A 22411-nucleotide genomic window follows, 5' to 3' on the forward strand; every position below is an offset into this window, starting at 1 on the left:
GACTTTGGCTTGCTCGGTCTTCGAGTCCTTCTCCGCCTTCTTCGCCAGTCGCTCCAGCTGTTTAGAGGTGAACTGATGAAGATGAAGAGCAGACATGAGCCTTCATCACTGAGACACACACACACACACACACACACACACACACACACACTCACCTTCAGCTGGAAGAGTGTGTCTGTGGGAGAAACACAATCATCATCAGAACAACATGAAACGCCCTACAGCTTTACACCAGTGATAAACAAGTCACTCAACATCACTGTGAACAATCATCTAATCACACATGAGTCGCTGTCACACCGCATATCTGCTCATATTCACTATTAGACGGAATAATACAGAATCACGATTCATTCGAGAGTTTAAAACATTCCGTAATAACACGGTGTGTGTGACAGCCTTCGAGCGAGAGTCTTCCTACCGTCCATGTTGATGTTGACTGGGCTTTAATGAAGATTGATGGTTTATTAGATGTTTCTCCGCTCGATGAGTTTGTTTATGAATCTGCGCTCGAGCTCTCTCTCTCTCTTCCGGGTTCAGCTGTGCGGCGTCACCGTGACGTCATGCGCGTCCTCTTCTTCTGTGGGTTTATCGGCGGCCTGGATGTCGCGTTACCGCCATCTTCTGGAGCGACTGATAGTCCCCACATCGGAAACACTACTGCAACATCGCAGCACATTATTTACTCATTTCCCTGTTATTTTTAATCTTTCCTTTTCTTTCACCAAGTCATTTCTCTCGGCTTCACAGCTTCTCATAGACTCATCAAAGCTCTAAACACTTTGAAATCGAGCTAAAATGCTGAATGTATCCAGGAAACACGTCATTATAGAGGAGAGATGGGAGTGAGGGGAAGTTATTTTGATTAACATGAATTTAAATAAATTCTTTATATAGTGTAGTGCTGAAAAAGCAAGCGCAGTGATGTGAATTCAGTGTTTCTGTGTGGTGTTGTTGTCGATCCTCCAGTCCAGCAGGGAGCGCGCATGCGCATGTGCTATTCCGCTCCGCGCATGCGCAGCTCGAGAGAGACGCACTGTCAGTCGGTGTGAGGAAGAAGGGCACAGGGAAGATGGCGGCGTCCATGAGACTCGGGCGCAGGGGCGTCTTCACGGCTCTCAGAGCACTAACACAGCTCCAGGTACCGACTCAGAGTCGAGTAATAGCGCAGAGCAAACCCCAGCGGACCGCGGGCTGGGCCGGAGCCGCTCTCAGACACTTGTCCCGGTCGCCCTCAGTGTGTGGTGAGTGTCAGAAGGACATTACTGTGTTTGTTTATTAATAACAGCTCGACAACACTTCTGCCGTGCGCATATGACCGTGTCTTTACTCTACAGTTCAGTACTGTGACGGATCAGATGATAACACTGCGCACTGGATCACTGCCATACTCATAATAAACAATTACTTACTGAACAAGTCTAAGAAAACATAAGATTTTAATCTTTTGTCAAATATGTTGCCAAAACAAATCAATGATTTGATCTTACATGAATGAGTGTCATGAATTGATGCACTTATTATTTTTATTATGGCTAATAGAAATGTGCTGAGCTGAGATTGATCAACACAGATATTAATATAAGATTAATATATGCATATTCTGTTAATCAAATCCAAATGCAGAGATTGTAAACATTCTGGCAATCATTACAAGTCACAGATGTCACAATTCCAAGCTACAAGATTTCATAATTTCAGTGTAGAAAATCATCGTATGATGAGTAAAAGATGTGTATTGTAGTGTGTGTGTGTCTGGCCTTCGCTCTCCTGTAGTGATGAGCACACACACAGCATGTGTTAATATCTCAGCTCATCTGTGCAGTGTGTGTGTGTGTGTGTGTGTGTTCGGGCTTCGCTCTCCTGTAATGATGAGCACACACACAGCATGTGTTAATATCTCAGCTCATGTCCTGAGGTTTAAACATTAATCAGATGATTGAGACATTGATCAATATTGCTGTTGCAGAAGTGTGTGATTGCTCTCTCTGGGCCGTCACATTTATAATGTCCTTTTGAAAGTTTTTGATGCCCTTTTTCACGATAAAATTGATCCAAATCAACCGTAAATCGGGAAGCAGAACATGTGTGGCTCAGATGAAGCCGGCCGTGTGGAGAACAGGCTCGATCTCCTCCATGATGCCTGATGTGCTGATGGACATTAGCAATAAACAATAATGAACGTTTGTTTCCAGAAGAAAGTAGCGTCACAGTCCAGCTTGAGTAGGTTCAGTGGTGCTTCATTTCTGTTGTAAAAAAAGTTATTAATTTAGTGCATATACTCTGGAAAGACTGTGATGTCATCGTCCAGCTCAGCTCTCATATAATCCTCTTTGATGAAGGTTTAACCGGCGAGCCTCTGGCTGTGATGTGATGTGTGTGTTGTGTTGATGTGTGTGTTGTGTGTGTCCAGCAGGGGTCGCTCCGCTGAAGGTGCAGATGCCAGCGCTCTCGCCCACTATGGAGGAGGGAAACATTGTCAAGTGGCTGAAGAAAGAAGGTGAGTGCTTGACCTGTGTGTGTGTGTGTGTGTGTGTGTGACCTCACTCATGCTGTGTGAATGAATGATGGTGTGGGGTTGTTTGGTGGAGGGGGGGTGATGGTGTGGGGTTGTTTGGTGGAGGGGGGGTGATGGTGTGGGGTTGTTTGGTGGAGGGGGGGTGATGGTGTGGGGTTGTTTGGTGGAGGGGGGGTGATGGTGTGGGGTTGTTTGGTGGAGGGGGGGGTGATGGTGTGGGGTTGTTTGGTGGAGGGGGGGTGATGGTGTGGGGTTGTTCAGGGGTTCGCCTCTTTTACCCCTTTTCAGTTCATTTGTGAGACGAGCTCCAGTTCTCGCGCCGGCGCCTCCGTGTCGTGATTATCTATTGTCTGCTATATTTACTTCTTATTAAATCCAGGCAATTGGTTGATGAAACATTGGTTAAAATTAAGATACAATTAATACAAAACGAAATTAAATTTAAAGACATGCTTTGTGCTTTCTGCTTGAGGTCTCTGTGAAAGTTTTAAAGCAGTCTTAGTGAACTGTCCCGTCCGTAACATTGTTTTTTTTTGTGTGAAATAAATTTCTAAATAAATGCGTCTTATAGTCCAGTGCGACTTATGTGTTTTTTTCCTCTTTATGACGCAGTTTTTGACTGATGCGACTTATACTCCGGAGCGACTTATAGTCCGGAAAGTACGGTAACCGATAAAGATAAGGTAGTTTGCTGAATTAGCAAAAAACGGTTAACTTACGCATCCTCGACATCCAGTCTTCGCGCTCACCGGTCGAGTTACCACCCAGAGGAGGCAGCGCAGTCAGAGACAGCAGACGGCCAGAGCATCGCCAGGCGGCCCACAGCGCATCACTGCACACTTCCTGCACAACCGGCACCTTTTCCCATGTAAAGTTAGCCTACTTCTGTGATTGGCTGTGCATACGGGCACTTCATCTAGATTAAGCTGATAACCCGCTGTCTATCGCTGTGACTGACTGAGCCGTGGTGCTCAGGACGAACACATGCACCTTTACACCCCTCATACACACATGTGACGTGTCTTGGGGAGCTGACAGGTGTGTTCACACTCCTGTAGTGGATTATAAGTAACACACAGCTGTGTTTGAGCAGGCGATGATGTGGCCGTCGGGGACGCTCTCTGCGAGATCGAGACCGATAAAGCTGTGGTGGTCATGGAGTCCAGCGAGGACGGAGTCCTGGCAAAAATACTGGTGAGTGTGTGTGTGTGTGTGTGTGTGTGTGTGTGTGTGTGTGTGTGTGTGTGTGTGAGTGTGAGATCGAGACCGATAAAGCTGTGGTGGTCATGGAGTCCAGCGATGACGGAGTCCTGGCAAAAATACTGGTGAGTGTGTGTGTGAGAGGGTGTGTGTGTGTGTGAGTGTGTGTGAGTGAGAGAGAGTGTGTGAGAGAGAGAGTGTGTGTGTGTGTGTGTGTGTGAGAGAGAGAGTGTGTGTGTGTGTGAGAGTGTGTGTGTGAGAGAGAGAGAGAGAGAGAGTGTGTGTGTGTGAGAGAGAGAGTGTGAGAGAGAGAGAGTGTGTGTGTGAGAGAGTGTGTGTGTGTGTGTGTGTGTGTGAGAGAGAGTGTGTGCGCGTGTGTGTGAGAGAGCGGTTGTGTGTGTATGTGTCTGAGTGTGTGTGTGTGTCTGAGTGTGTGTGTGTCTGAGTGTGTGTGTGTCTGAGTGTGTGTGTGTGTCTGAGTGTGTGTGTGTGTCTGAGTGTGTGTGTGTGTCTGAGTGTGTGTGTGTGTGAGGGAAATTCAATCCATACTGCAGCCTCAGAATGAAACACAGAAGCGTGTATGAATAGTGAGACTGAACTCTATAAATCTGCCTCAGTAACTCTGTATGTTGAATGATATGGAAATAAAACAGTTATTTGACCTTTGACCTTTGACCAGGGCTTTACGTGATTGCCACACTAATACAGACGATCCCAGCTTAAGAACTTCAGTGACTGTTTCATGTTCGGGAACCCTGTTTGATAGCGATTTGGCGACGCTTACACACTCCCGTTTTAACATTACACTATTTGCATATGAATGTGCCTCCTGTAGGAGCTTATGCTACTCGTGAGCGAATGAGAATGCAGTGTGGCTGATGCGTGTGCTGATGCGTGTGCTGATGCGTGTGCTGGTCTCAGGTGCAGGAGGGCAGTCGAGGCGTGCGCTTGGGGACGCTCATCGCTCTGATGGCCGCTGAAGGAGAGGACTGGAGACAGGTGGAGGTTCCAGCGCCTGAGCCCGTCACACCCGCGGTAGCTCCGCCCACTGCTGTAGCTCCACCCACGGCAGCCCCGCCCACTGCGGCTGACTCCGCCCCTCGCCTGGCTCCGGTCGCTTCAGCGCTCACACAGTCAGTAACTGCATGCTTTCTGTCACACTAGGTCTGGTGTTCGTGAGTGTTTATACGCAGAACACGGCATAAGTATACACCCCCTCTGAACAAGACAGAGATATTTCTGATACTGAATGTCTATTGCAATTAATGGGAAGATGAAACTATTTAAATTTATTAAACATATACTTGATCATCATGAATACTGATGTTCCACACCTGGGAAGACACACACCCTTCCGCTAATGGCCCTATCCGGCGGGACTGTGAGGGAACCAGGACAAAACATGTGGAGAGATTAAAAGAATGGCTTTTTGATTGTTTGGATTTATTTACAACATAATCCAAAGATACGTATAGCGAAGGACACAAAAGCACATTATTGAGCACACTGATCTAAAGACTTGAACAGTCACACACACCTCTGTGCCATTCCTGAGACCGCTCCTGTTCGCGTTTCATTTGACTGTGTTCATGTGCAGCGCTCTCAGAGAAACACAGCTGAAGAGACTCATGTAAAACATCTGGTCCCTGTAAAACAACATCAACACACCTGTGAACATGCTGACATCAGCATCAGCGAGGGTGCACGACCTGGGGGGAAATCGAATTGGGATTTTTTTGGTTAAAATTGCGATTTCAAAATGTCCAAAAATACATGTCCAGAACACCAGGTCTGTTGTGCCTGCTTGTAGTGCTGCATAAAATAATATTAATAATCATTTTAGTTATAATAACTACAATAAAAACATGTAATGTTTGCTAGGGATGCACCGATCCACATTTTTTCACTTCCGATCCGATCCCGATACCTGAATTTGGATATCGGCCGATACCGATACTATTCCGATGCCAGAGCTGTGTTTGCTTTAATATTATTATTATCATTATTGTTTATTTTATATGATGCTGAAATGAACTTCTCTCAACAGGCAAGTATGATATGTAACTTAAAGTACGTATGTATGTCCCAATCCTGTTAACAGGAAAAATCCCATTCTGAAAACAAATATGCAACTGTAAGGGTTTCAAATTTATTGTCATGTCAATATTTATTATGTTCCCAAAAAGTCAAATACTTGAGTGTTGAAATATAAGAAAAGTGCAAGTGTAAACATCTTAAACACACTATCTGAAGGGTGATCCTCGCTCCGATGCGGTAACGTTAACTCTCTCGATGAATGCTCGATCAACAACTCGATCGCGAATGGATTCAAAATATTCAAGCGTCCAACTAGACGCGGTAGACGAGAATTTGACGCGCTATTCGCGTTTGGTGGGAACGCACAGTAACGTGGTGCTTTTTTAAATGTTTGATTGCGTTCGTTGTGTTGTACGACGCGAGGGAGCTTAAAGGAGCTCTGAATTACGGCTTCGCAAACATTGCATTTTGCTGTCTTGCTCTGCAGCATTTCCAGCATGAAGTTAAGTATTTCCACACAGCGGACGTTGTTGGCTAGCCGCAAACTGCGGAATGGACTTCCTGAGGGGGAGCGTGTCTCATAACTCTGTGTCTCATTGAGCCGCGCCTCCGTTCAGGAAATCCATTCCGCAGTTTGCAGCCAGCTAGCAGACTAGCCGGCGGGAATCACTTTTGGATTTCAGCAGACAGGGAAGGAGGGAAAGGGAAGGAGGGAAAGCTGAACCCCATTATAATCACATCATGAAAACACACTCACTATAAAACATTATTATTTAGCTCATTATAAACATCTACGTTTGAGCAGATATCCACGAATGCAGTATTTCAGAGTAAACACTGGTCTAAACATTGTAATGTTCATCATCTTACTGTGTACACACTCACATTACTTATATATCATACTGTTTATCATAGAGCTTGTGTTGTACATGTATATTTATTTAGCATTGAAATGTTGCCTAGCCAATCAGAAGAGCGTGTGGGCGGAGTCTCTCTGCAGGCGCACCACTCACAACCACATGGATGAGCACGTAATCAATAAATATTACACAGTTTTAACTTGACTCAACTCGCAAACAACCTACATTTATATATATATAGAACAGTTATGTCCGGCCGAACGATGTATTAATGAACTTCATATTGATTATGTTGGTAATAGCACTTACTCAACGCTAAAAGATGTTTCGTGCCTCTAACGAGTGCTGTCGATCTTCTCTCTGATCTGATGGTGTGTGTGTGTGAAACACGAGAGTTCTGCCACAGAAAAGAGTAATCCTAGAGTCATGTGACAGTAAAGTGATGTGTGTGTGTGTGTGTGTGTGTGTATTTATGCTGTTTGTGTGACCAGGTTACGCTTGAGTCCTGCGGCACGACACATTTTGGACACTCATGGTTTGGACCCTCATCTGGCCAAAGCTACAGGACCACGCGGCCTCATCACTAAAGAGTGAGTCTCACACACACTCACTCACACACACACATACTGAACAGTCTCATTAGTAACACACGTTACCATGGCAACCCATTCTCCCTTCTCTGGGTGTCCGTAGAAACGAAGAAACTGAAACCTATTAATACCTCAGATCCACTGAAGATAGATGACCGTTCAGCTGCAATATATGAGGATAATATCGTCATTATCATGTTATATAAATATTCTCCATGACAATATGATTGGTCCATCAGCCTAGGTTTCTCGAGAGAGAAACGAGATTCGAGATCTCTGTGACACTGATCAGGTGATTGGTGGATCTGCTCAGTTTGGAGATCTGTGGTATTGATCAGGTGATTGGTGGATCTGCTCAGTCAGTGTGTTGCTCCAGTGATGATCTGTGCTCTTCCTTCAGAGACGCAGTGAAGCTGTTGAGTCAGTCTGATAAAGGGCGTCCAGCTGCTCCTCCTCCTGTCCCGCTCACAGCAGCTCCTCCCTCCCCTCCGGCCACGGGGCGGCCCACACACACACCCGTCTCTGTGCCCGGGAGACCTGCGGCGCCGGTGAGCCCAGATACACACACACACACACACACACACACACACACACACACACACGTCTCTGTGCCTGGGAGACCTGCAGCGCCGGTGAGCCCAGATACACACACACACACACACACACACACACACACACACACACACACACACACACACACACACACACACACACACACACACACACGTCTCTGTGCCTGGGAGACCTGCAGCGCCGGTGAGCCCAGCTCCTCTCTGTCCACACACACACACACACACACACACACACACACACCGTCTCTGTGCCCGGGAGACCTGCGGCGCCGGTGAGCCCAGATACACACACACACACACACACACACACACACCCGTCTCTGTGCCCGGGAGACCTGCGGCGCCGGTGAGCCCAGCTCCTCTCTGTCCACACACACACACACACACACACACACACACACACCCGTCTCTGTGCCCGGGAGACCTGCAGCGCCGGTGAGCCCAGATCCTCTCTGTCCACACACACACACACACACACACACACACACACACACACACACATACACACACACCCGTCTCTGTGCCCGGGAGACCTGCGGCGCCGGTGAGCCCAGATACACACACACACACACACACACACACACACACACACACACACCCGTCTCTGTGCCCGGGAGACCTGCGGCGCCGGTGAGCCCAGATACACACACACACACACACACACCCGTCTCTGTGCCCGGGAGACCTGCAGCGCCGGTGAGCCCAGATACACACACACACACACACACACACACACACACACACACACACCCACCCGTCTCTGTGCCCGGGAGACATGCAGCGCCGGTGAGCCCAGATCCTCTGTCCACACACACACACACACACACACACACACACACACACACACACACACACACACACACACCCGTCTCTGTGCCCGGGAGACCTGCAGCGCCGGTGAGCCCAGATCCTCTGTCCACACACACACACACACACACACACACACACACACACACACACACACAGAGAGCTGTCATGAGAGCTAAATATCCACACGGCTCCGGGAGTTAATAAAGTCCTTCTGAAGCGAAGCCATGTGTTTGTGTGAGAAAAATATTAATATTTAAAACTTTATTAACTAAAATAACTAGCTTCCCCCAGACTATTTTTTGGGTGAACTATGTTTAATGTGAAATGATGTATTACAGTATAAAATGATCAATGGACAGCATATATTCTCCAGTCTCGTGAACTTCCCGAACTCTTCTCATGCTGAACGTGTGAAGCTTGATCGATCTGTGTGTGTGTGTTGAGACCCCTCAGAGACGAGTGTGTTGTGTCTTCAGGGCGCGTTCACAGACGTGGCGGCCTCTAACGTGAGGAGAGTCATCGCTCAGAGACTAACTCAGTCCAAGAGCACTATCCCACACGCCTACGCCTCAGTGGACTGTGACCTCGGTGCCGTCCTCGAGCTCAGGAGACAGCTGGCCACAGGTGACACACACACACACACACACACCATCATGGATTAACAACACTAAACAAACCATAGTTTGGACTACACTGGTGGAACTTACCAATGAAACATGATCCCTGTGTGAATTAGCACATTCTTTATGCACACATGCATGTATATTAAAGACCCAGTGTGTGTTGTTTGTCATGTTCACATCTCGTGTGTGTGTGTGTTTAGAGAACATCAAGGTGTCGGTCAATGACTTCATCATCAAAGCAGTGGCCGTCTCACTCAGAGTAAGTCAGCACATATTCAGTCACTGAAAATATGAATCACAGTATATCAAATCATGCATTCAGAATGTTGTTCACGAGGTTCTTTTATGCTAAATAAACTTGTGATATAATTAATTTCATTGGCCATTCAACTTAAAGTAACCCTATTATGGATTTTTGAAAAGGACCTTTCATGTAGTGTGTAACACAGCTCTGAGAGAATGAAAACATCCTGCAAAGTTTCAAATCTGAAAGTGCACCGTATATAAAGTTATCGTCTTTCAAAAGTAAGAGTCGACTCTGAGGAAACAAAATTAATCGTTTTTCAAACAAATCATAAGCCGTTTCGTTGTGACGTCAGACTGAGCGTCTGGCCAATCAGAGCAGAGTAGACCAATCACAACAGACTGAGCGACAGTCCAATCAGAGCAGAGTAGACCAATCACAGCAGACTGAGCGTCTGGCCAATCAGAGCAGAGTAGACCAATCACAGCAGACTGAGCGTCTGGCCAATCAGAGCAGAGTAGACCAATCACAACAGACTGAGCGTCTGGCCAATCAGAGCAGAGTAGACCAATCACAACAGACTGGGCCGTCTGGCCAATCAGAGCAGAGTAGACCAATCACAACAGACTGAGCGTCTGGCCAATCAGAGGAGAGTAGACCAATCACAACAGACTGAGCGTCTGGCCAATCAGAGCAGAGTAGACCAATCACAACAGACTGAGCCGTCTGGCCAATCAGAGCAGAGTAGACCAATCACAACAGACTGAGCGTCTGGCCAATCAGAGCAGAGTAGACCAATCACAACAGACTGAGCGACAGTCCAATCAGAGCAGAGTAGACCAATCACAGCAGACTGAGCGTCTGGCCAATCAGAGCAGAGTAGACCAATCACAGCAGACTGAGCGTCTGGCCAATCAGAGCAGAGTAGACCAATCACAACAGACTGAGCGTCTGGCCAATCAGAGGAGAGTAGACCAATCACAACAGACTGAGCGTCTGGCCAATCAGAGCAGAGTAGACCAATCACAACAGACTGAGCCGTCTGGCCAATCAGAGCAGAGTAGACCAATCACAACAGACTGAGCGTCTGGCCAATCAGAGCAGAGTAGACCAATCACAGCAGACTGAGCCGTCTGGCCAATCAGAGCAGAGTAGACCAATCACAACAGACTGAGCGTCTGGCCAATCAGAGCAGAGTAGACCAATCACAGCAGACTGAGCCGTCTGGCCAATCAGAGCAGAGTAGACCAATCACAGCAGACTGAGCCGTCTGGCCAATCAGAGCAGAGTAGACCAATCACAGCAGACTGAGCCGTCTGGCCAATCAGAGCAGAGTAGACCAATCACAGCAGACTGAGCCGTCTGGCCAATCAGAGCAGAGTAGACCAATCACAGCAGACTGAGCCGTCTGGCCAATCAGAGCAGAGTAGACCAATCACAGCAGACTGAGCCGTCTGGCCAATCAGAGCAGAGTAGACCAATCACAGCAGACTGAGCCGTCTGGCCAATCAGAGCAGAGTAGACCAATCACAGCAGACTGAGCCGTCTGGCCAATCAGAGCAGAGTAGACCAATCACAGCAGACTGAGCCGTCTGGCCAATCAGAGCAGAGTAGACCAATCACAGCAGACTGAGCCGTCTGGCCAATCAGAGCAGAGTAGACCAATCACAGCAGACTGAGCTGTCTGGCCAATCAGAGCAGAGTAGACCAATCACAGCAGACTGAGCCGTCTGGCCAATCAGAGCAGAGTAGACCAATCACAACAGACTGAGCGTCTGGCCAACCAGAGCAGAGTAGACCAATCACAGCAGACTGAGCCGTCTGGCCAATCAGAGCAGAGTAGACCAATCACAGCAGACTGAGCCGTCTGGCCAATCAGAGCAGAGTAGACCAATCACAGCAGACTGAGCCGTCTGGCCAATTAGAGCAGAGTAGACCAATCACAGCAGACTGGGCTGTCTGGCCAATCAGAGCAGAGTAGACCAATCACAGCAGACTGAGCTGTCTGGCCAATCAGAGCAGAGTAGACCAATCACAGCAGACTGAGCATCTGGGCAATCAGAGCAGAGTAGACCAATCACAGCAGACTGAGCCGTCTGGCCAATCAGAGCAGAGTAGACCAATCACAGCAGACTGAGCCGTCTGGCCAATCAGAGCAGAGTAGACCAATCACAGCAGACTGAGCCGTCTGGCCAATCAGAGCAGAGTAGACCAATCACAACAGACTGAGCCGTCTGGCCAATCAGAGCACAGTAGCTCGTGGAAAGGAGGGATTTAGAGAGATTGATTCATCTGACGAGTCGTTTGAGAATCATTGAAAATGTGGTGATGTGCAAATGTGTAATATGAGGAAATGAAACAGTGTTTTGACCTTTGACACATGTACACCTGTTGTAGCAGACTCCACATTAGTTTAAAATAGCATAATAGGGGCCCTTTAAATGATTAGTTCCCTCCTGTTCCCCATTAGACGACTCATTCAGGATAAATGTACATAAATCATCTGATCTCCACTTCAGGAAGCTTGCTCTCGTTAGGTGTTCTGGTACCAGACCCACTCTAGCTGCCGACGTGAGCCATGATGTCACGATGCAAACAATATTTACATGCACATTTCCATAAACCTGCGGGTTCATATATTTAGAATATTTGAATGTAGTGAAAGAGATTTCAGACTCTTGTATTTGCATGATTAGTTTGCATTCGGAGGAAAACAGACAGATATTTCCCAGAGTGTCCAGCATAGTGTGTTCTGTTGACGAGTGTGTGTCAGTGATGTTGACGAGTGTGTGTTGTGTTCTGATGACGAGTGTGTGTCAGTGATGCTGACGAGTGTGTGTTGTGTCCTGCAGGAGATGCCCGAGGTGAACGTGGTGTGGTCTTCTGAGGGCCCTCAGCCTCTCGGCTCCATCCACATCTGCGTCGCCGTGGCAACAGCGCGGGGCCTCATGACCCCCATCATCAGAGACGCTGCTGATAAAGGGCTGACGGAGATCGCTCACACCGCTAAGGTCATCGCTAGCCTTCACAGTTCAAACACCGCTCAGATAGCTAACGCTCCAGCTGATCATGTGACCATAGCAGACATCTGAAGGCCCAGATATACTCACGCAGAACTGCTCCGTTTAGGGAACTGTTAGTGTTAGTGAACATCTCGACGGCGCGCACATTCCTCTAAATAACACAACTGACAGAAAACAGCGGTTCAGAAAGCGTCCGATCACAGTGATGAGACTCAGTCACGTTTATCCGACCTTTATACAAGCAGCAGCTTCAGTATTAAACAGTGTGTAGCTTCTACTGTTCATGTCTTCACTCGCGTCTGACTCGACACCCTGAAGAGGGCGGAGCCTCAGAGCCACACCCACCTGCCACATCATCACCTCGCTGACCAATGGCAGCTCAGAGGCGTTCACCAGCGCAGTTCTGCTTCGCTCTCCTCAAACTACTCCCAGCAAACTTTGCTTCAGCCTGATTTGATCAAAATTACGTCACTCCAGTTTATTGTTTGGTTTAGTTTGAATATTTGGGCCTTGAGATGTTGTTGTTTATAGAGGTCATGTATTGATGTCACTATCCCGCGGGAACACACTCCCTCAGCCCGAGTGGCAGAAGAGCTGCTGGAGTTAACAGCGGAAACTGAGAAAACACCAGTAAAACACACAAGTGTCAGTTTAAACTAAAGGTTGGACTCGATATAGTGTTCCTTAAGATCCGGTGATCAGGGATGTTGACATGCAGCAGGAACTGTGTTTCCTCACGTTTATATGAGCCTGATTTCCACGCCGGGGAAATACATAACGCAAATTTACCTGTGAACGCTTGATATAAACACAATACAGGTCTAAATCCGGATGATCACTCATATCAGTGTTATATATATCATCATATCGTCCAGCCCTGAAACTTGTGTAGTTTTTTGTCAGTGTTCGTTTAAAAACATCCAATTATGCAGAATATACGATGGTGAATATTTAATTGACGACTTGTCAATACAATATATAACAATACAATATATAGGGTGTGATTAACCTGTAAATTCAGCATATTGACACAGAATAAGTGCTACTCCAGCGTTCTCTGCCTGGATCAGTGGCTTCTCTTTCAGCAGTGTGTAGAAATACCTCAGATTTATTATCAGATCTATATATATATAGTCAGTCTCAAAGCTCTTTCCTGTTTTAGATGTGTTTAGTGTGTTTCACGCTGAAAACCAATGCTGTCGCTCAGTGTTTCTGCCTCTCAGTGTGTGTGGCCGCAGTCACTCCGGCTGCCGGTGACGTCACACACACACACACACACACACACACACACACACACACACACACACACACACACACACACACACAGCCTCTACAGATCACTCATGTTAAACTGGTGTGCTCTCCTCAGGCTCTGGCACAGAAGGCACGGGACGGGAAGCTGTTACCAGAGGAGTATCAGGGAGGATCCTTCAGGTGAGTATGCCCTGATCACGGCTTTGACCTGTAGAAGAGGAATAGTTTACTCTTGACATGTCATCTCAGACCTGTATAACTTCCATCATTTCTAGAACTGTAGTGGTCAATGCAAGTGCCATTAAAGGGTTCGTTCACCCAGAAATGAAAGCTCTGTCAGTAACGACTCTCCCTCATGTCGTTCCCCCTGTAAGACCTTCGTTCATCTTCAGAACACTAATGAAGATATTTCTGATGAAATCTGGGACCTGTCTGTCCCTCCATTCACTGCAACGCCATTGCAACTTTCAAGGCCCAGAAAGGTAGTAAAGACATCGTTAAAATAGTCCATGTGACTCCAGTGGCTCAACCTTAATGTTATGAAGCGACGAGAATAATTTTTGTGTGAAATATAACGACTGTATTCAGCAATCTCTTCTCTTCCATGTCAGTCTCCTTCGCTGTTGTCGTAGTGTAACAGTGCAGCGTTCCTGGGTTCTCCGTCAGGACACCGGCTCACTATTGGCCGACGCTGGTCATGTGTGTGGTGACCCAGGACCTAGCTATTTTTTTGCGCACAAAAAGTATTCTTGTCGCTTGATAAACTTAAAGGTCCCGTTCTTCGTGATCCCATGTTTCAAACTTTAGTTAGTGTGTAATGTTGTTGTTAGAGTATTAATAATATCTGTAAAATTATAAAGCTCAAAGTTCAATGCCAAGCGAGATATTTTATTTAACAGAAGTTGACTACAACGAACGGCTGGATTGGACTACACCCCTCTACTTCCTGCTTTAATGACGTCACTAGAACCGTAACCTCCGCCCACAGGAACACAGGCGTATTGATGGCGAAATGTCAACAGACGGTTGATGTTTATCTATAATCGGATACCGCAAAAGTTTAATTCGAAGTTGTTAGTTTGCTCTGTCCATTTCACCACGGACTGTTTTTCTAACCTGGGACAATATCAAGCAGGGAAATAACCTTCTCTCAGCGTTTCATACTGACGAAGGGGGCAATTTCAACTATATTCCAGCAAGCCGTAAGTACAAGTAGTGATTTAATATGGAAGTAGCGATCAACTTCACATCGTTTCTCTTAGTAGGATGAAAATAATCTTACTTAAACTGTGATTAATATACAGAAAGTGATCAGAGAACAGTCCCTTTCCAGTCGCCCAAGCTGTCAATCACACAGCGCGAGTTTATCTGGACACTTGCCAAAACTCATTATGAAATCAATGACGCTGTTACACTGCACAACGAAGCTCTTACTGTATTTATATACCTCATGTTTGCATTGGTGAAATCATTAGTGAGAGTGCAGAAACTGCGTTGCAATGATAAGATCTTTCACGCGATCAACAGACTGTCATCTGCTCAATGCTCGTCACTGCAACCTTTTATGTGATGGGAATAGATCTAAATACTTAAAAAACTTCTCACGATTCGTTAATCCCGATAGCTGTAATAGTAAAAACGTATAATAGCTGTAATAGTAAAAGTTTTCCAGATAGTTCCACATGTAATGCCAGATATTTCATATGCAAGCATTTCAGCCAATCACAGCAGAGGGCGTTTACACTGAAGTCTCACAGCAGCCAATCACAGCAGTGGGCGTTTACACTGAAGTCTCACAGCAGCCAATCACAGCAGTGGGCGTTTACACTGAAGTCTCACAGCAGCCAATCACAGCAGTGGGCGTTTACACTGAAGTCTCACAGCAGCCAATCACAGCAGAGGGCGTTTACACTGAAGTCTCACAGCAGCCAATCACAGCAGAGGGCGTTTACACTGAAGTCTCACAGCAGCCAATCACAGCAGAGGGCGTTTACACTGAAGTCTCACAGCAGCCAATCACAGCAGAGGGCGTTTACACTGAAGTCTCACAGCAGACACGCCCCTTCAAACAGAGTGTTCAAACCAGGGAATGAAATCAGGCTAGGAAATATGCCTTTTATTTCTAAATTATAACAATTTTTGATCTAAAAAACATACTAACATTATAAGGGCACCCCAGGAAACATTATAAAATAATAAAAATAATCCATGGAATGGGACCTTTAAGGTTGAGCCACTGTAGTCACTCGGACTGTTTTAACGATGTCTTTACTAACTTTTCTGGGCCGGCAGAATGAAATGCCTAGAAGCCTATGGAGGAGTGAGACAGCTCTCAGATTTCATCAGAAATATCTTCATTTGTGTTCTGAAGATGAACGAAAGTCTTACGGGGCGGGGGAACAACATGAGGGAGAGTAATTACTGACAGAGTTTTCATTTTTGGGTGAACGAACCCTTTAATGAGGCTTCACAACTCTGTATTCTAGCTCGTTTAATGCCTACAGTAGTTGGGTGTGAGGATCTGACTCTAAACTTTAAGCAGATATGCCAAACACAGGACCAGAATGCTTTGCGTTCACTGAAAGCGCACACCATCTAAAGGTTTCATTGGTCATGTCGATCACAGCCTCTAAACAGACACTATAGCAATGGCAGCACATCTTAATAGTCCTCGCTGTGTGTCGTGATCTCCAGAGCTCGAGTTATTGAGCCTCTACAGGACGAGGAAGATTTCAACAAAATCTTTCAACTTCAACAAAAATTTTTTTCGGTCCTCACAGATAATTTTCCATAGTAAATAAAAAATATACATAATAACCGAAAAAGGTGTTGGCTGAAGCCTTTTTCTTATTATGCCTACCCACATTTATATTCATAAACTCATTATTAATCCTAATTTTAGGATTATTCGTATAATTCATTATTAATCCTAATCCTAATCTTTGCCGATTGCTAAATATTATGAACTTTGTTTTACTCAAATTCAATGAAAGTCGATTATCATTAAACCTTGAATCTTTTTAAGACCATCAATTCAATTTCCACTGCAATCAGAAGCTGTTACAATTTTTTCTTGAACAATATAAATTTGTGTCATCAGCAAACCATACCATTTTTAATATTTTAGACGCTTTACAAATATCATCTATGTACAATGCAAACAGTTTGGGGCCTAACACCGAGCCTTGTGGAACACCACCAGCTCCTGAAGTGTGTGAGCTCCTGAAGTGTGTGATTTCCTGAAGTGTGTGAGCTCCTGAAGTGTGTGAGTTCGGTTCCTGAAGTGTGTGAGCTCCTGAAGTGTGTGAGTTCCTGAAGTGTGTGTTGTGTTTCAGCATCTCTAACCTGGGCATGTTCGGCATCAGTGAGTTCAGCGCGGTCATCAATCCTCCTCAAGCCTGTATCCTAGCGGTGGGCGGCTCGCGGGCTGAGCTCCGGCTGAGCGACGGGCTAACGCTACACACACACCAGCTCATGACCGTCACGCTGTCCAGCGACGCACGCCTGGTGGACGACGAGCTGGCGTCGCGGTTCCTGGAGAGGTTTCGCTCGCACCTCGAGAGCCCTCGGCGCGCCGGCTTGCAGTAGGAGAGGACTCCGCTCGGAGAACATGCACTAACTATTTATTCAGTGAGACGTACAGACACATGTACATACAGAGGAACACTTCTAGGTCAATTAATACTGTCGTCTGTGGGGCGTCTCCGGCCATACACACACTGGATCCTTCTGGTTATTGTCATGCTGTGCCTCAGTAGAGAGAAGCATTCAGTAAATCCACTGATGATCAAATCCCAATGTTTAATAACTCACAGGAAGTGAATCCCAATGTTTAATAACTTACAGGAAGTGTTAAATCATCAAAGCCATTAAATCATGTCAGGAACCCGTCTATGTTTGGGATTATTCAATAAACTCCTGTCTTCTGCTGTGGTTTGTGTTCTCCTCATTCACACACTTCTTTATACAGGACAGGTCGTGTCTCCGCAGCTTCAGTGATAAACAGGAGAAGAACAGAGTGATCACACTTCATCACGTATGAGACTGTGAAGCAGATCCACTGAAGACAACAGAGTCAGTGATCAGAACTAGTCAGATCAATAATAGCACTGAATATGAAGCGTGTTTTAAACCCCATCTGATCAGACCAGAGGCGACAGTGGAGAGAAACCAGTCCAGGGGAAACCAGTCCAGGAGAAACCAGTCCAGGAGAAACCAGTTCAGGAGAAACCAGTCCGGGAGAAACCAGTTCAGGAGAAACCAGTTCGGGAGAAACCAGTTCAGAGGAGAAACCAGTTCAGAGGAGAAACCAGTTCAGAGGAGAAACCAGTTCAGAGGAGAAACCATTTCAGAAGAAACCAGTTGAGGAGAAACCAGTTTAGGGGAGAAACCATTTCAGAAGAAACCAGTTGAGGAGAAACCAGTTTAGGGGAGAAACCAGTTGAGGAGAAACCAGTTCAGGAGAAACCAGTTCGGGAGAAACCAGTTCAGAGGAGAAACCAGTTCAGAGGAGAAACCAGTTCAGAGGAGAAACCAGTTCAGAGGAGAAACCAGTTCAGAGGAGAAACCATTTCAGAAGAAACCAGTTGAGGAGAAACCAGTTTAGGGGAGAAACCAGTTCAGGAGAAACCAGTCCGGGAGAAACCAGTCCGGGAGAAACCAGTTGAGAGGAGAAACCAGTTCAGGAGAAACCAGTTCAGGAGAAACCAGTTCAGAGGAGAAACCAGTTCAGGAGAAACCAGTTCAGGAGAAACCAGTTCAGAGGAGAAACCAGTTCAGAGGAGAAACCAGTTCAGAGGAGAAACCAGTTCAGGAGAAACCAGTTCAGAGGAGAAACCAGTTCAGAGGAGAAACCAGTTCAGAGGAGAAACCATTTCAGAAGAAACCAGTTGAGGAGAAACCAGTTTAGGGGAGAAACCAGTTCAGGAGAAACCAGTCCAGGAGAAACCAGTCCGGGAGAAACCAGTTGAGAGGAGAAACCAGTTGAGAGGAGAAACCAGTTCAGGAGAAACCAGTTCAGGAGAAACCAGTTCAGGAGAAACCAGTTCAGGAGAAACCAGTTCAGAGGAGAAACCAGTTCAGGAGAAACCAGTTCAGGAGAAACCAGTTCAGAGGAGAAACCAGTTCAGAGGAGAAACCAGTTCAGAGGAGAAACCAGTTCAGAGGAGAAACCAGTTCAGGAGAAACCAGTTCAGAGGAGAAACCAGTTCAGGAGAAACCAGTTCAGAGGAGAAACCAGTTCAGAGGAGAAACCAGTGGGAGATTCTGTAGGGTTAGTCATGGATCCAGTCTATTCTCTTGAACTCATTTAAAGGAAGCACTGGTTATAATGTCTCAGGCTGGATAACTCTACTGTGCGATGATGTCTACGGCTTCACCGTTCGAGCACATGAACTAGAACTGTTGAAGAGTTGTGAAGTGTGACCAGATCTAAAGGGAAGTAAAGAGAGATATCTGTAATTATAGGTGTTGTTCTCAGACTCTTGTGTTCATAACTGAAGTGATGAGCGGAGACGCTTGAGCCATAACTGTTAATAATTCCTCTTTCTTTAAATCAAGAACAGAGACGGTCTGATTCCTCCTGATTTAATCACTGAAACACTGATGACTTCTCTATCACAGCACAGATCAGTACTGGTTTCCTCTGATGGTCTGGACAAGCGTAATATGATTCATGGATACTGGATATTAAACCACAGTCGCTCTCTGATCATTAGTTTCTGCAACTGGTTAAATATAGCAAATGTTTTTGAAAACAAAAATGTAAGTTGTATCCGGAGCTATGTAAACTTAGATAACAGAATAACTTAATGCTTTAAAAAAAAGAAAAACCGATGAAAACACTAAAATATATAAACTGTTTAGAGATAACGTGAACAGAGTTAGCCAAAAGAAACTGATTTATTAGCTAATGGAAGAGGTTCAGAGGTTCCTTCCATCAGTTCCAGTAGCTTCTCCTGATCTCAGAGACGTGTGTGAGGATGATGTTTCCCGAGCCGAGATCTGTGAAGCTCTTCTCCATGAGAACAGGAGTGTGTTATCCGTCGAGCTTCATTGTTTCTGGAAGCTGATAGAAAATAAAGAAATGAGAACAACAATGAAACAAAGTATTATTACCTCAATTCTACAACCAGATACAGATCCTTCACTCACTGATAATTGGAGGCCAATTACTTTATTAAATGTTGACTATGAACTTTTAGTTTTAGTGTATGCAACTATAGACTGAAGAGTGTTTTAGGAAACATTAGCTCCAGCATCAGGCTTTTATCAGAGCATAATCACTGTTGATCAGATGCTCTTCATGAGGTGTTGGACACGACTGAGCTTCTGTTACAGGCTTTACATGCTTTAGGCTTTGCTAGGAAATTCACTGAAGTGGTTCAAATGTTTAATGAAGGCATTAATAGCTCATTATATTACAGGCTAATACTTTATTGTCTGTCAATTCCCCCGTTTTGAGCTCTTATCAGTCAATATAGTAAAAAACATTATCTTCATGGTATAACATTATTTAATAGAGAAATAAAAGTTCCACAATTGGCTTATGATGCAACTTTATTTCTGAAAGATAATGCAATAAAAGTTGTTAAAATTTTCTCTGATGGTCTCCAATTGAATCTGAAATTCATAATTGGTCTGAACAATCATTCAGTAAAGGAATGTATCATGTATTATATAAAACATGTCAGTTAGGCGACAGCTTCATTTTAACATCAAAGTTAAGAAAACAAAATAGATTTTGGATAACTAGTTATGAAGAGATCTGTCCTGTTAAAGGTTTATCTAGATTTATTTTCCCTCACCTTTCTTTACTTCGACAGAATTTGAAATGCTGGATTATGTAGATATAAATACTAAAGTGTATTGGTGATCCTGATTCGATATGGGTTTTTATTCCTCATAATATCTTTAAACAAGTGTGTGGTCTTGATTTTCTTAAGTTCATGAGCCAGCTCTCTCGGCCTGGAAACTGTGCTTTGACATGCTTTTTCTCCTCACAGAATGAAAATTTGGAATAACAAATTAATTACAATAAAAGGCAGGAGTATTTTTTTGGGAGAAATGTTTGGATTATGGTTTAAATTGAGTGATCCGTTTGATTCAACACCAAAATATTATTCTTAAGATTTTTTTTTATGTTTAAGCTCAATCTTCCTATTATATATATATATATATATATATATATATATATATATATATATATATATATATATATATATATATATATATATATATAATCTTAAGTGTCAAAAAAGTCTTATTAAGTTGGCTTGAGAGAGCCAACTTACTGATATTGTACTTAAACTTATTATTAAGTTGGCTTGAGAGAGCCAACTTACTGAAATCCTATTTAAACTTATTATTAAGTTGGCTTGAGAGAGCCAACTTACTGATATTGTATTTAAACTTATTATTATTATTATTCTTCTGTTAAAAACTGTTGACTCAAACTCGTCCTAGAGCTTTAACTCTACATACTCCAAACTCGGCTCAGACACTCAAACTGATCTGAAGTTAGTTGCTATATCTTTTTAGACTGATCGGACTTACGGTTTTCCCAAAAATGACGATCAAAACTCGGAAAAACTCCCATTGACTTACATTGGGGAGTTCTAAAAAATTCAAATCCAGATTCAAACTCACCAACCGACGAAAATTTAAATCTAAACACCTTGAAGACTAAACCAAACTGCCGTTCTATATACTATATTAGCTAATGAGACTGATTTAAACTAATAAACTCTAAACTCATACACTTATAAACTAATTAACTTATAAACTCATGAATTCATAGACTTATAAACTCTAAACTCATTTAAAACTTATAAACTCTAAACTCAAAAACTCCAACACTTATAAACTCATCAATTTATACACTTATAAACTCTAAACTCATAAACTCTGAGTGTGTGTGTGTGTGTGAACACACACACACACACACACTCTAAACTCATTTAAACTTATAAACTCAAAACTCATACACTTATAAACTAATTAACTTATAAACTCATGAATTCATAGACTTATGAACTCTTAAACTCATAAATGAATAAACTCTGAACTCTTAAACTCATTTAAACTTATAAACTCTAAACTCATATAAACTCTGAGTGTGTGTGTGTGTGTGTGTGAGCGAGTTAGTGAGTGTGTGTGAGAGAGAGAGATAGTGATAGTGTGTGTGTGTGTGTGTGTGTGTGTGTGTGTGTGTGTGTGTGTGTGTGTGAGAGAGAGAGAGAGTGAGCGTGTCTGTGCGTGCGTGCGTGCTTGTGTGTGTGTGTGTGTGTGTGTGTGAGTGAGTGTGTCTGAATGTGTGTGTGGATCAAGAAAGACAAAATCAAGTAATTATGCTTCAAAAATTATTTTATTTAGTTAATGCCAATTTGGATCGCACTTAGTCTGGAACCTCACCCGTAAGCAAGACAAACTGGAGTAAAAAGCTCCAGAATTACTCACTCTTGGGACTGGAACACTCAAGCCTTTCCACCACGTCAAGGTGGCGATCCTTGGAAAGGACATTCACTCTCCATCCATTCCTTATCTAATGAACAAACAAACAAACAAACACACACACAGTCTATATGTAACACATTCACACACACATGCACACAAGAAGTAGACAATGTGAACAGTTTTGTAGTATACATTTATTTGTATTAGTATTTTTTTTATTGAAATA

General features: G+C 44.5%; 2 protein-coding genes across 3 annotated transcripts in view; one reads left to right on the top strand and one right to left on the bottom strand.

The window, feature by feature from the left end:
* chmp1a (charged multivesicular body protein 1A) overlaps positions 1 to 631 on the bottom strand; it is a 10247-nt gene extending 9616 nt beyond the window's left edge. The window contains exons 1-3 of the mRNA XM_079859005.1: positions 422 to 631; positions 156 to 175; positions 1 to 72 (exon numbers count right to left, since the gene is read on the bottom strand). The exon at positions 1 to 72 is cut by the window's left edge and continues 6 nt beyond it. Coding sequence (XP_079715131.1) covers positions 1 to 72; positions 156 to 175; positions 422 to 428 — 99 coding nt within the window. The 5' untranslated portion in view covers positions 429 to 631. The remainder of the gene's footprint in view (positions 73 to 155; positions 176 to 421) is intronic.
* A 338-nt stretch (positions 632 to 969) lies between these two features.
* On the top strand, positions 970 to 17664 carry pdhx (pyruvate dehydrogenase complex component X). Of its 2 annotated transcripts, none has more exons than XM_079858997.1 (11): positions 970 to 1244; positions 2417 to 2500; positions 3612 to 3712; positions 4640 to 4851; positions 7107 to 7205; positions 7606 to 7753; positions 9064 to 9211; positions 9411 to 9469; positions 12307 to 12465; positions 13847 to 13911; positions 17067 to 17664. In XM_079858997.1, the coding sequence occupies exons 1-11, from the start codon at positions 1073 to 1075 to the stop codon at positions 17317 to 17319; spliced, it is 1500 nt and encodes a 499-aa protein (XP_079715123.1). In that variant the 5' UTR covers positions 970 to 1072; the 3' UTR covers positions 17320 to 17664. The 2 variants fall into 2 exon arrangements, with proteins under 2 accessions (XP_079715123.1, XP_079715122.1); XM_079858996.1 differs by having other exon boundaries at positions 998 to 1244; positions 2414 to 2500.
* Positions 17665 to 22411: the final 4747 nt, after the last annotated feature.

The sequence above is a fragment of the Squalius cephalus genome, assembly GCF_949319135.1.
Source record: "Squalius cephalus genome assembly, chromosome: 23".
NCBI lineage: Eukaryota > Metazoa > Chordata > Actinopteri > Cypriniformes > Leuciscidae > Squalius > Squalius cephalus.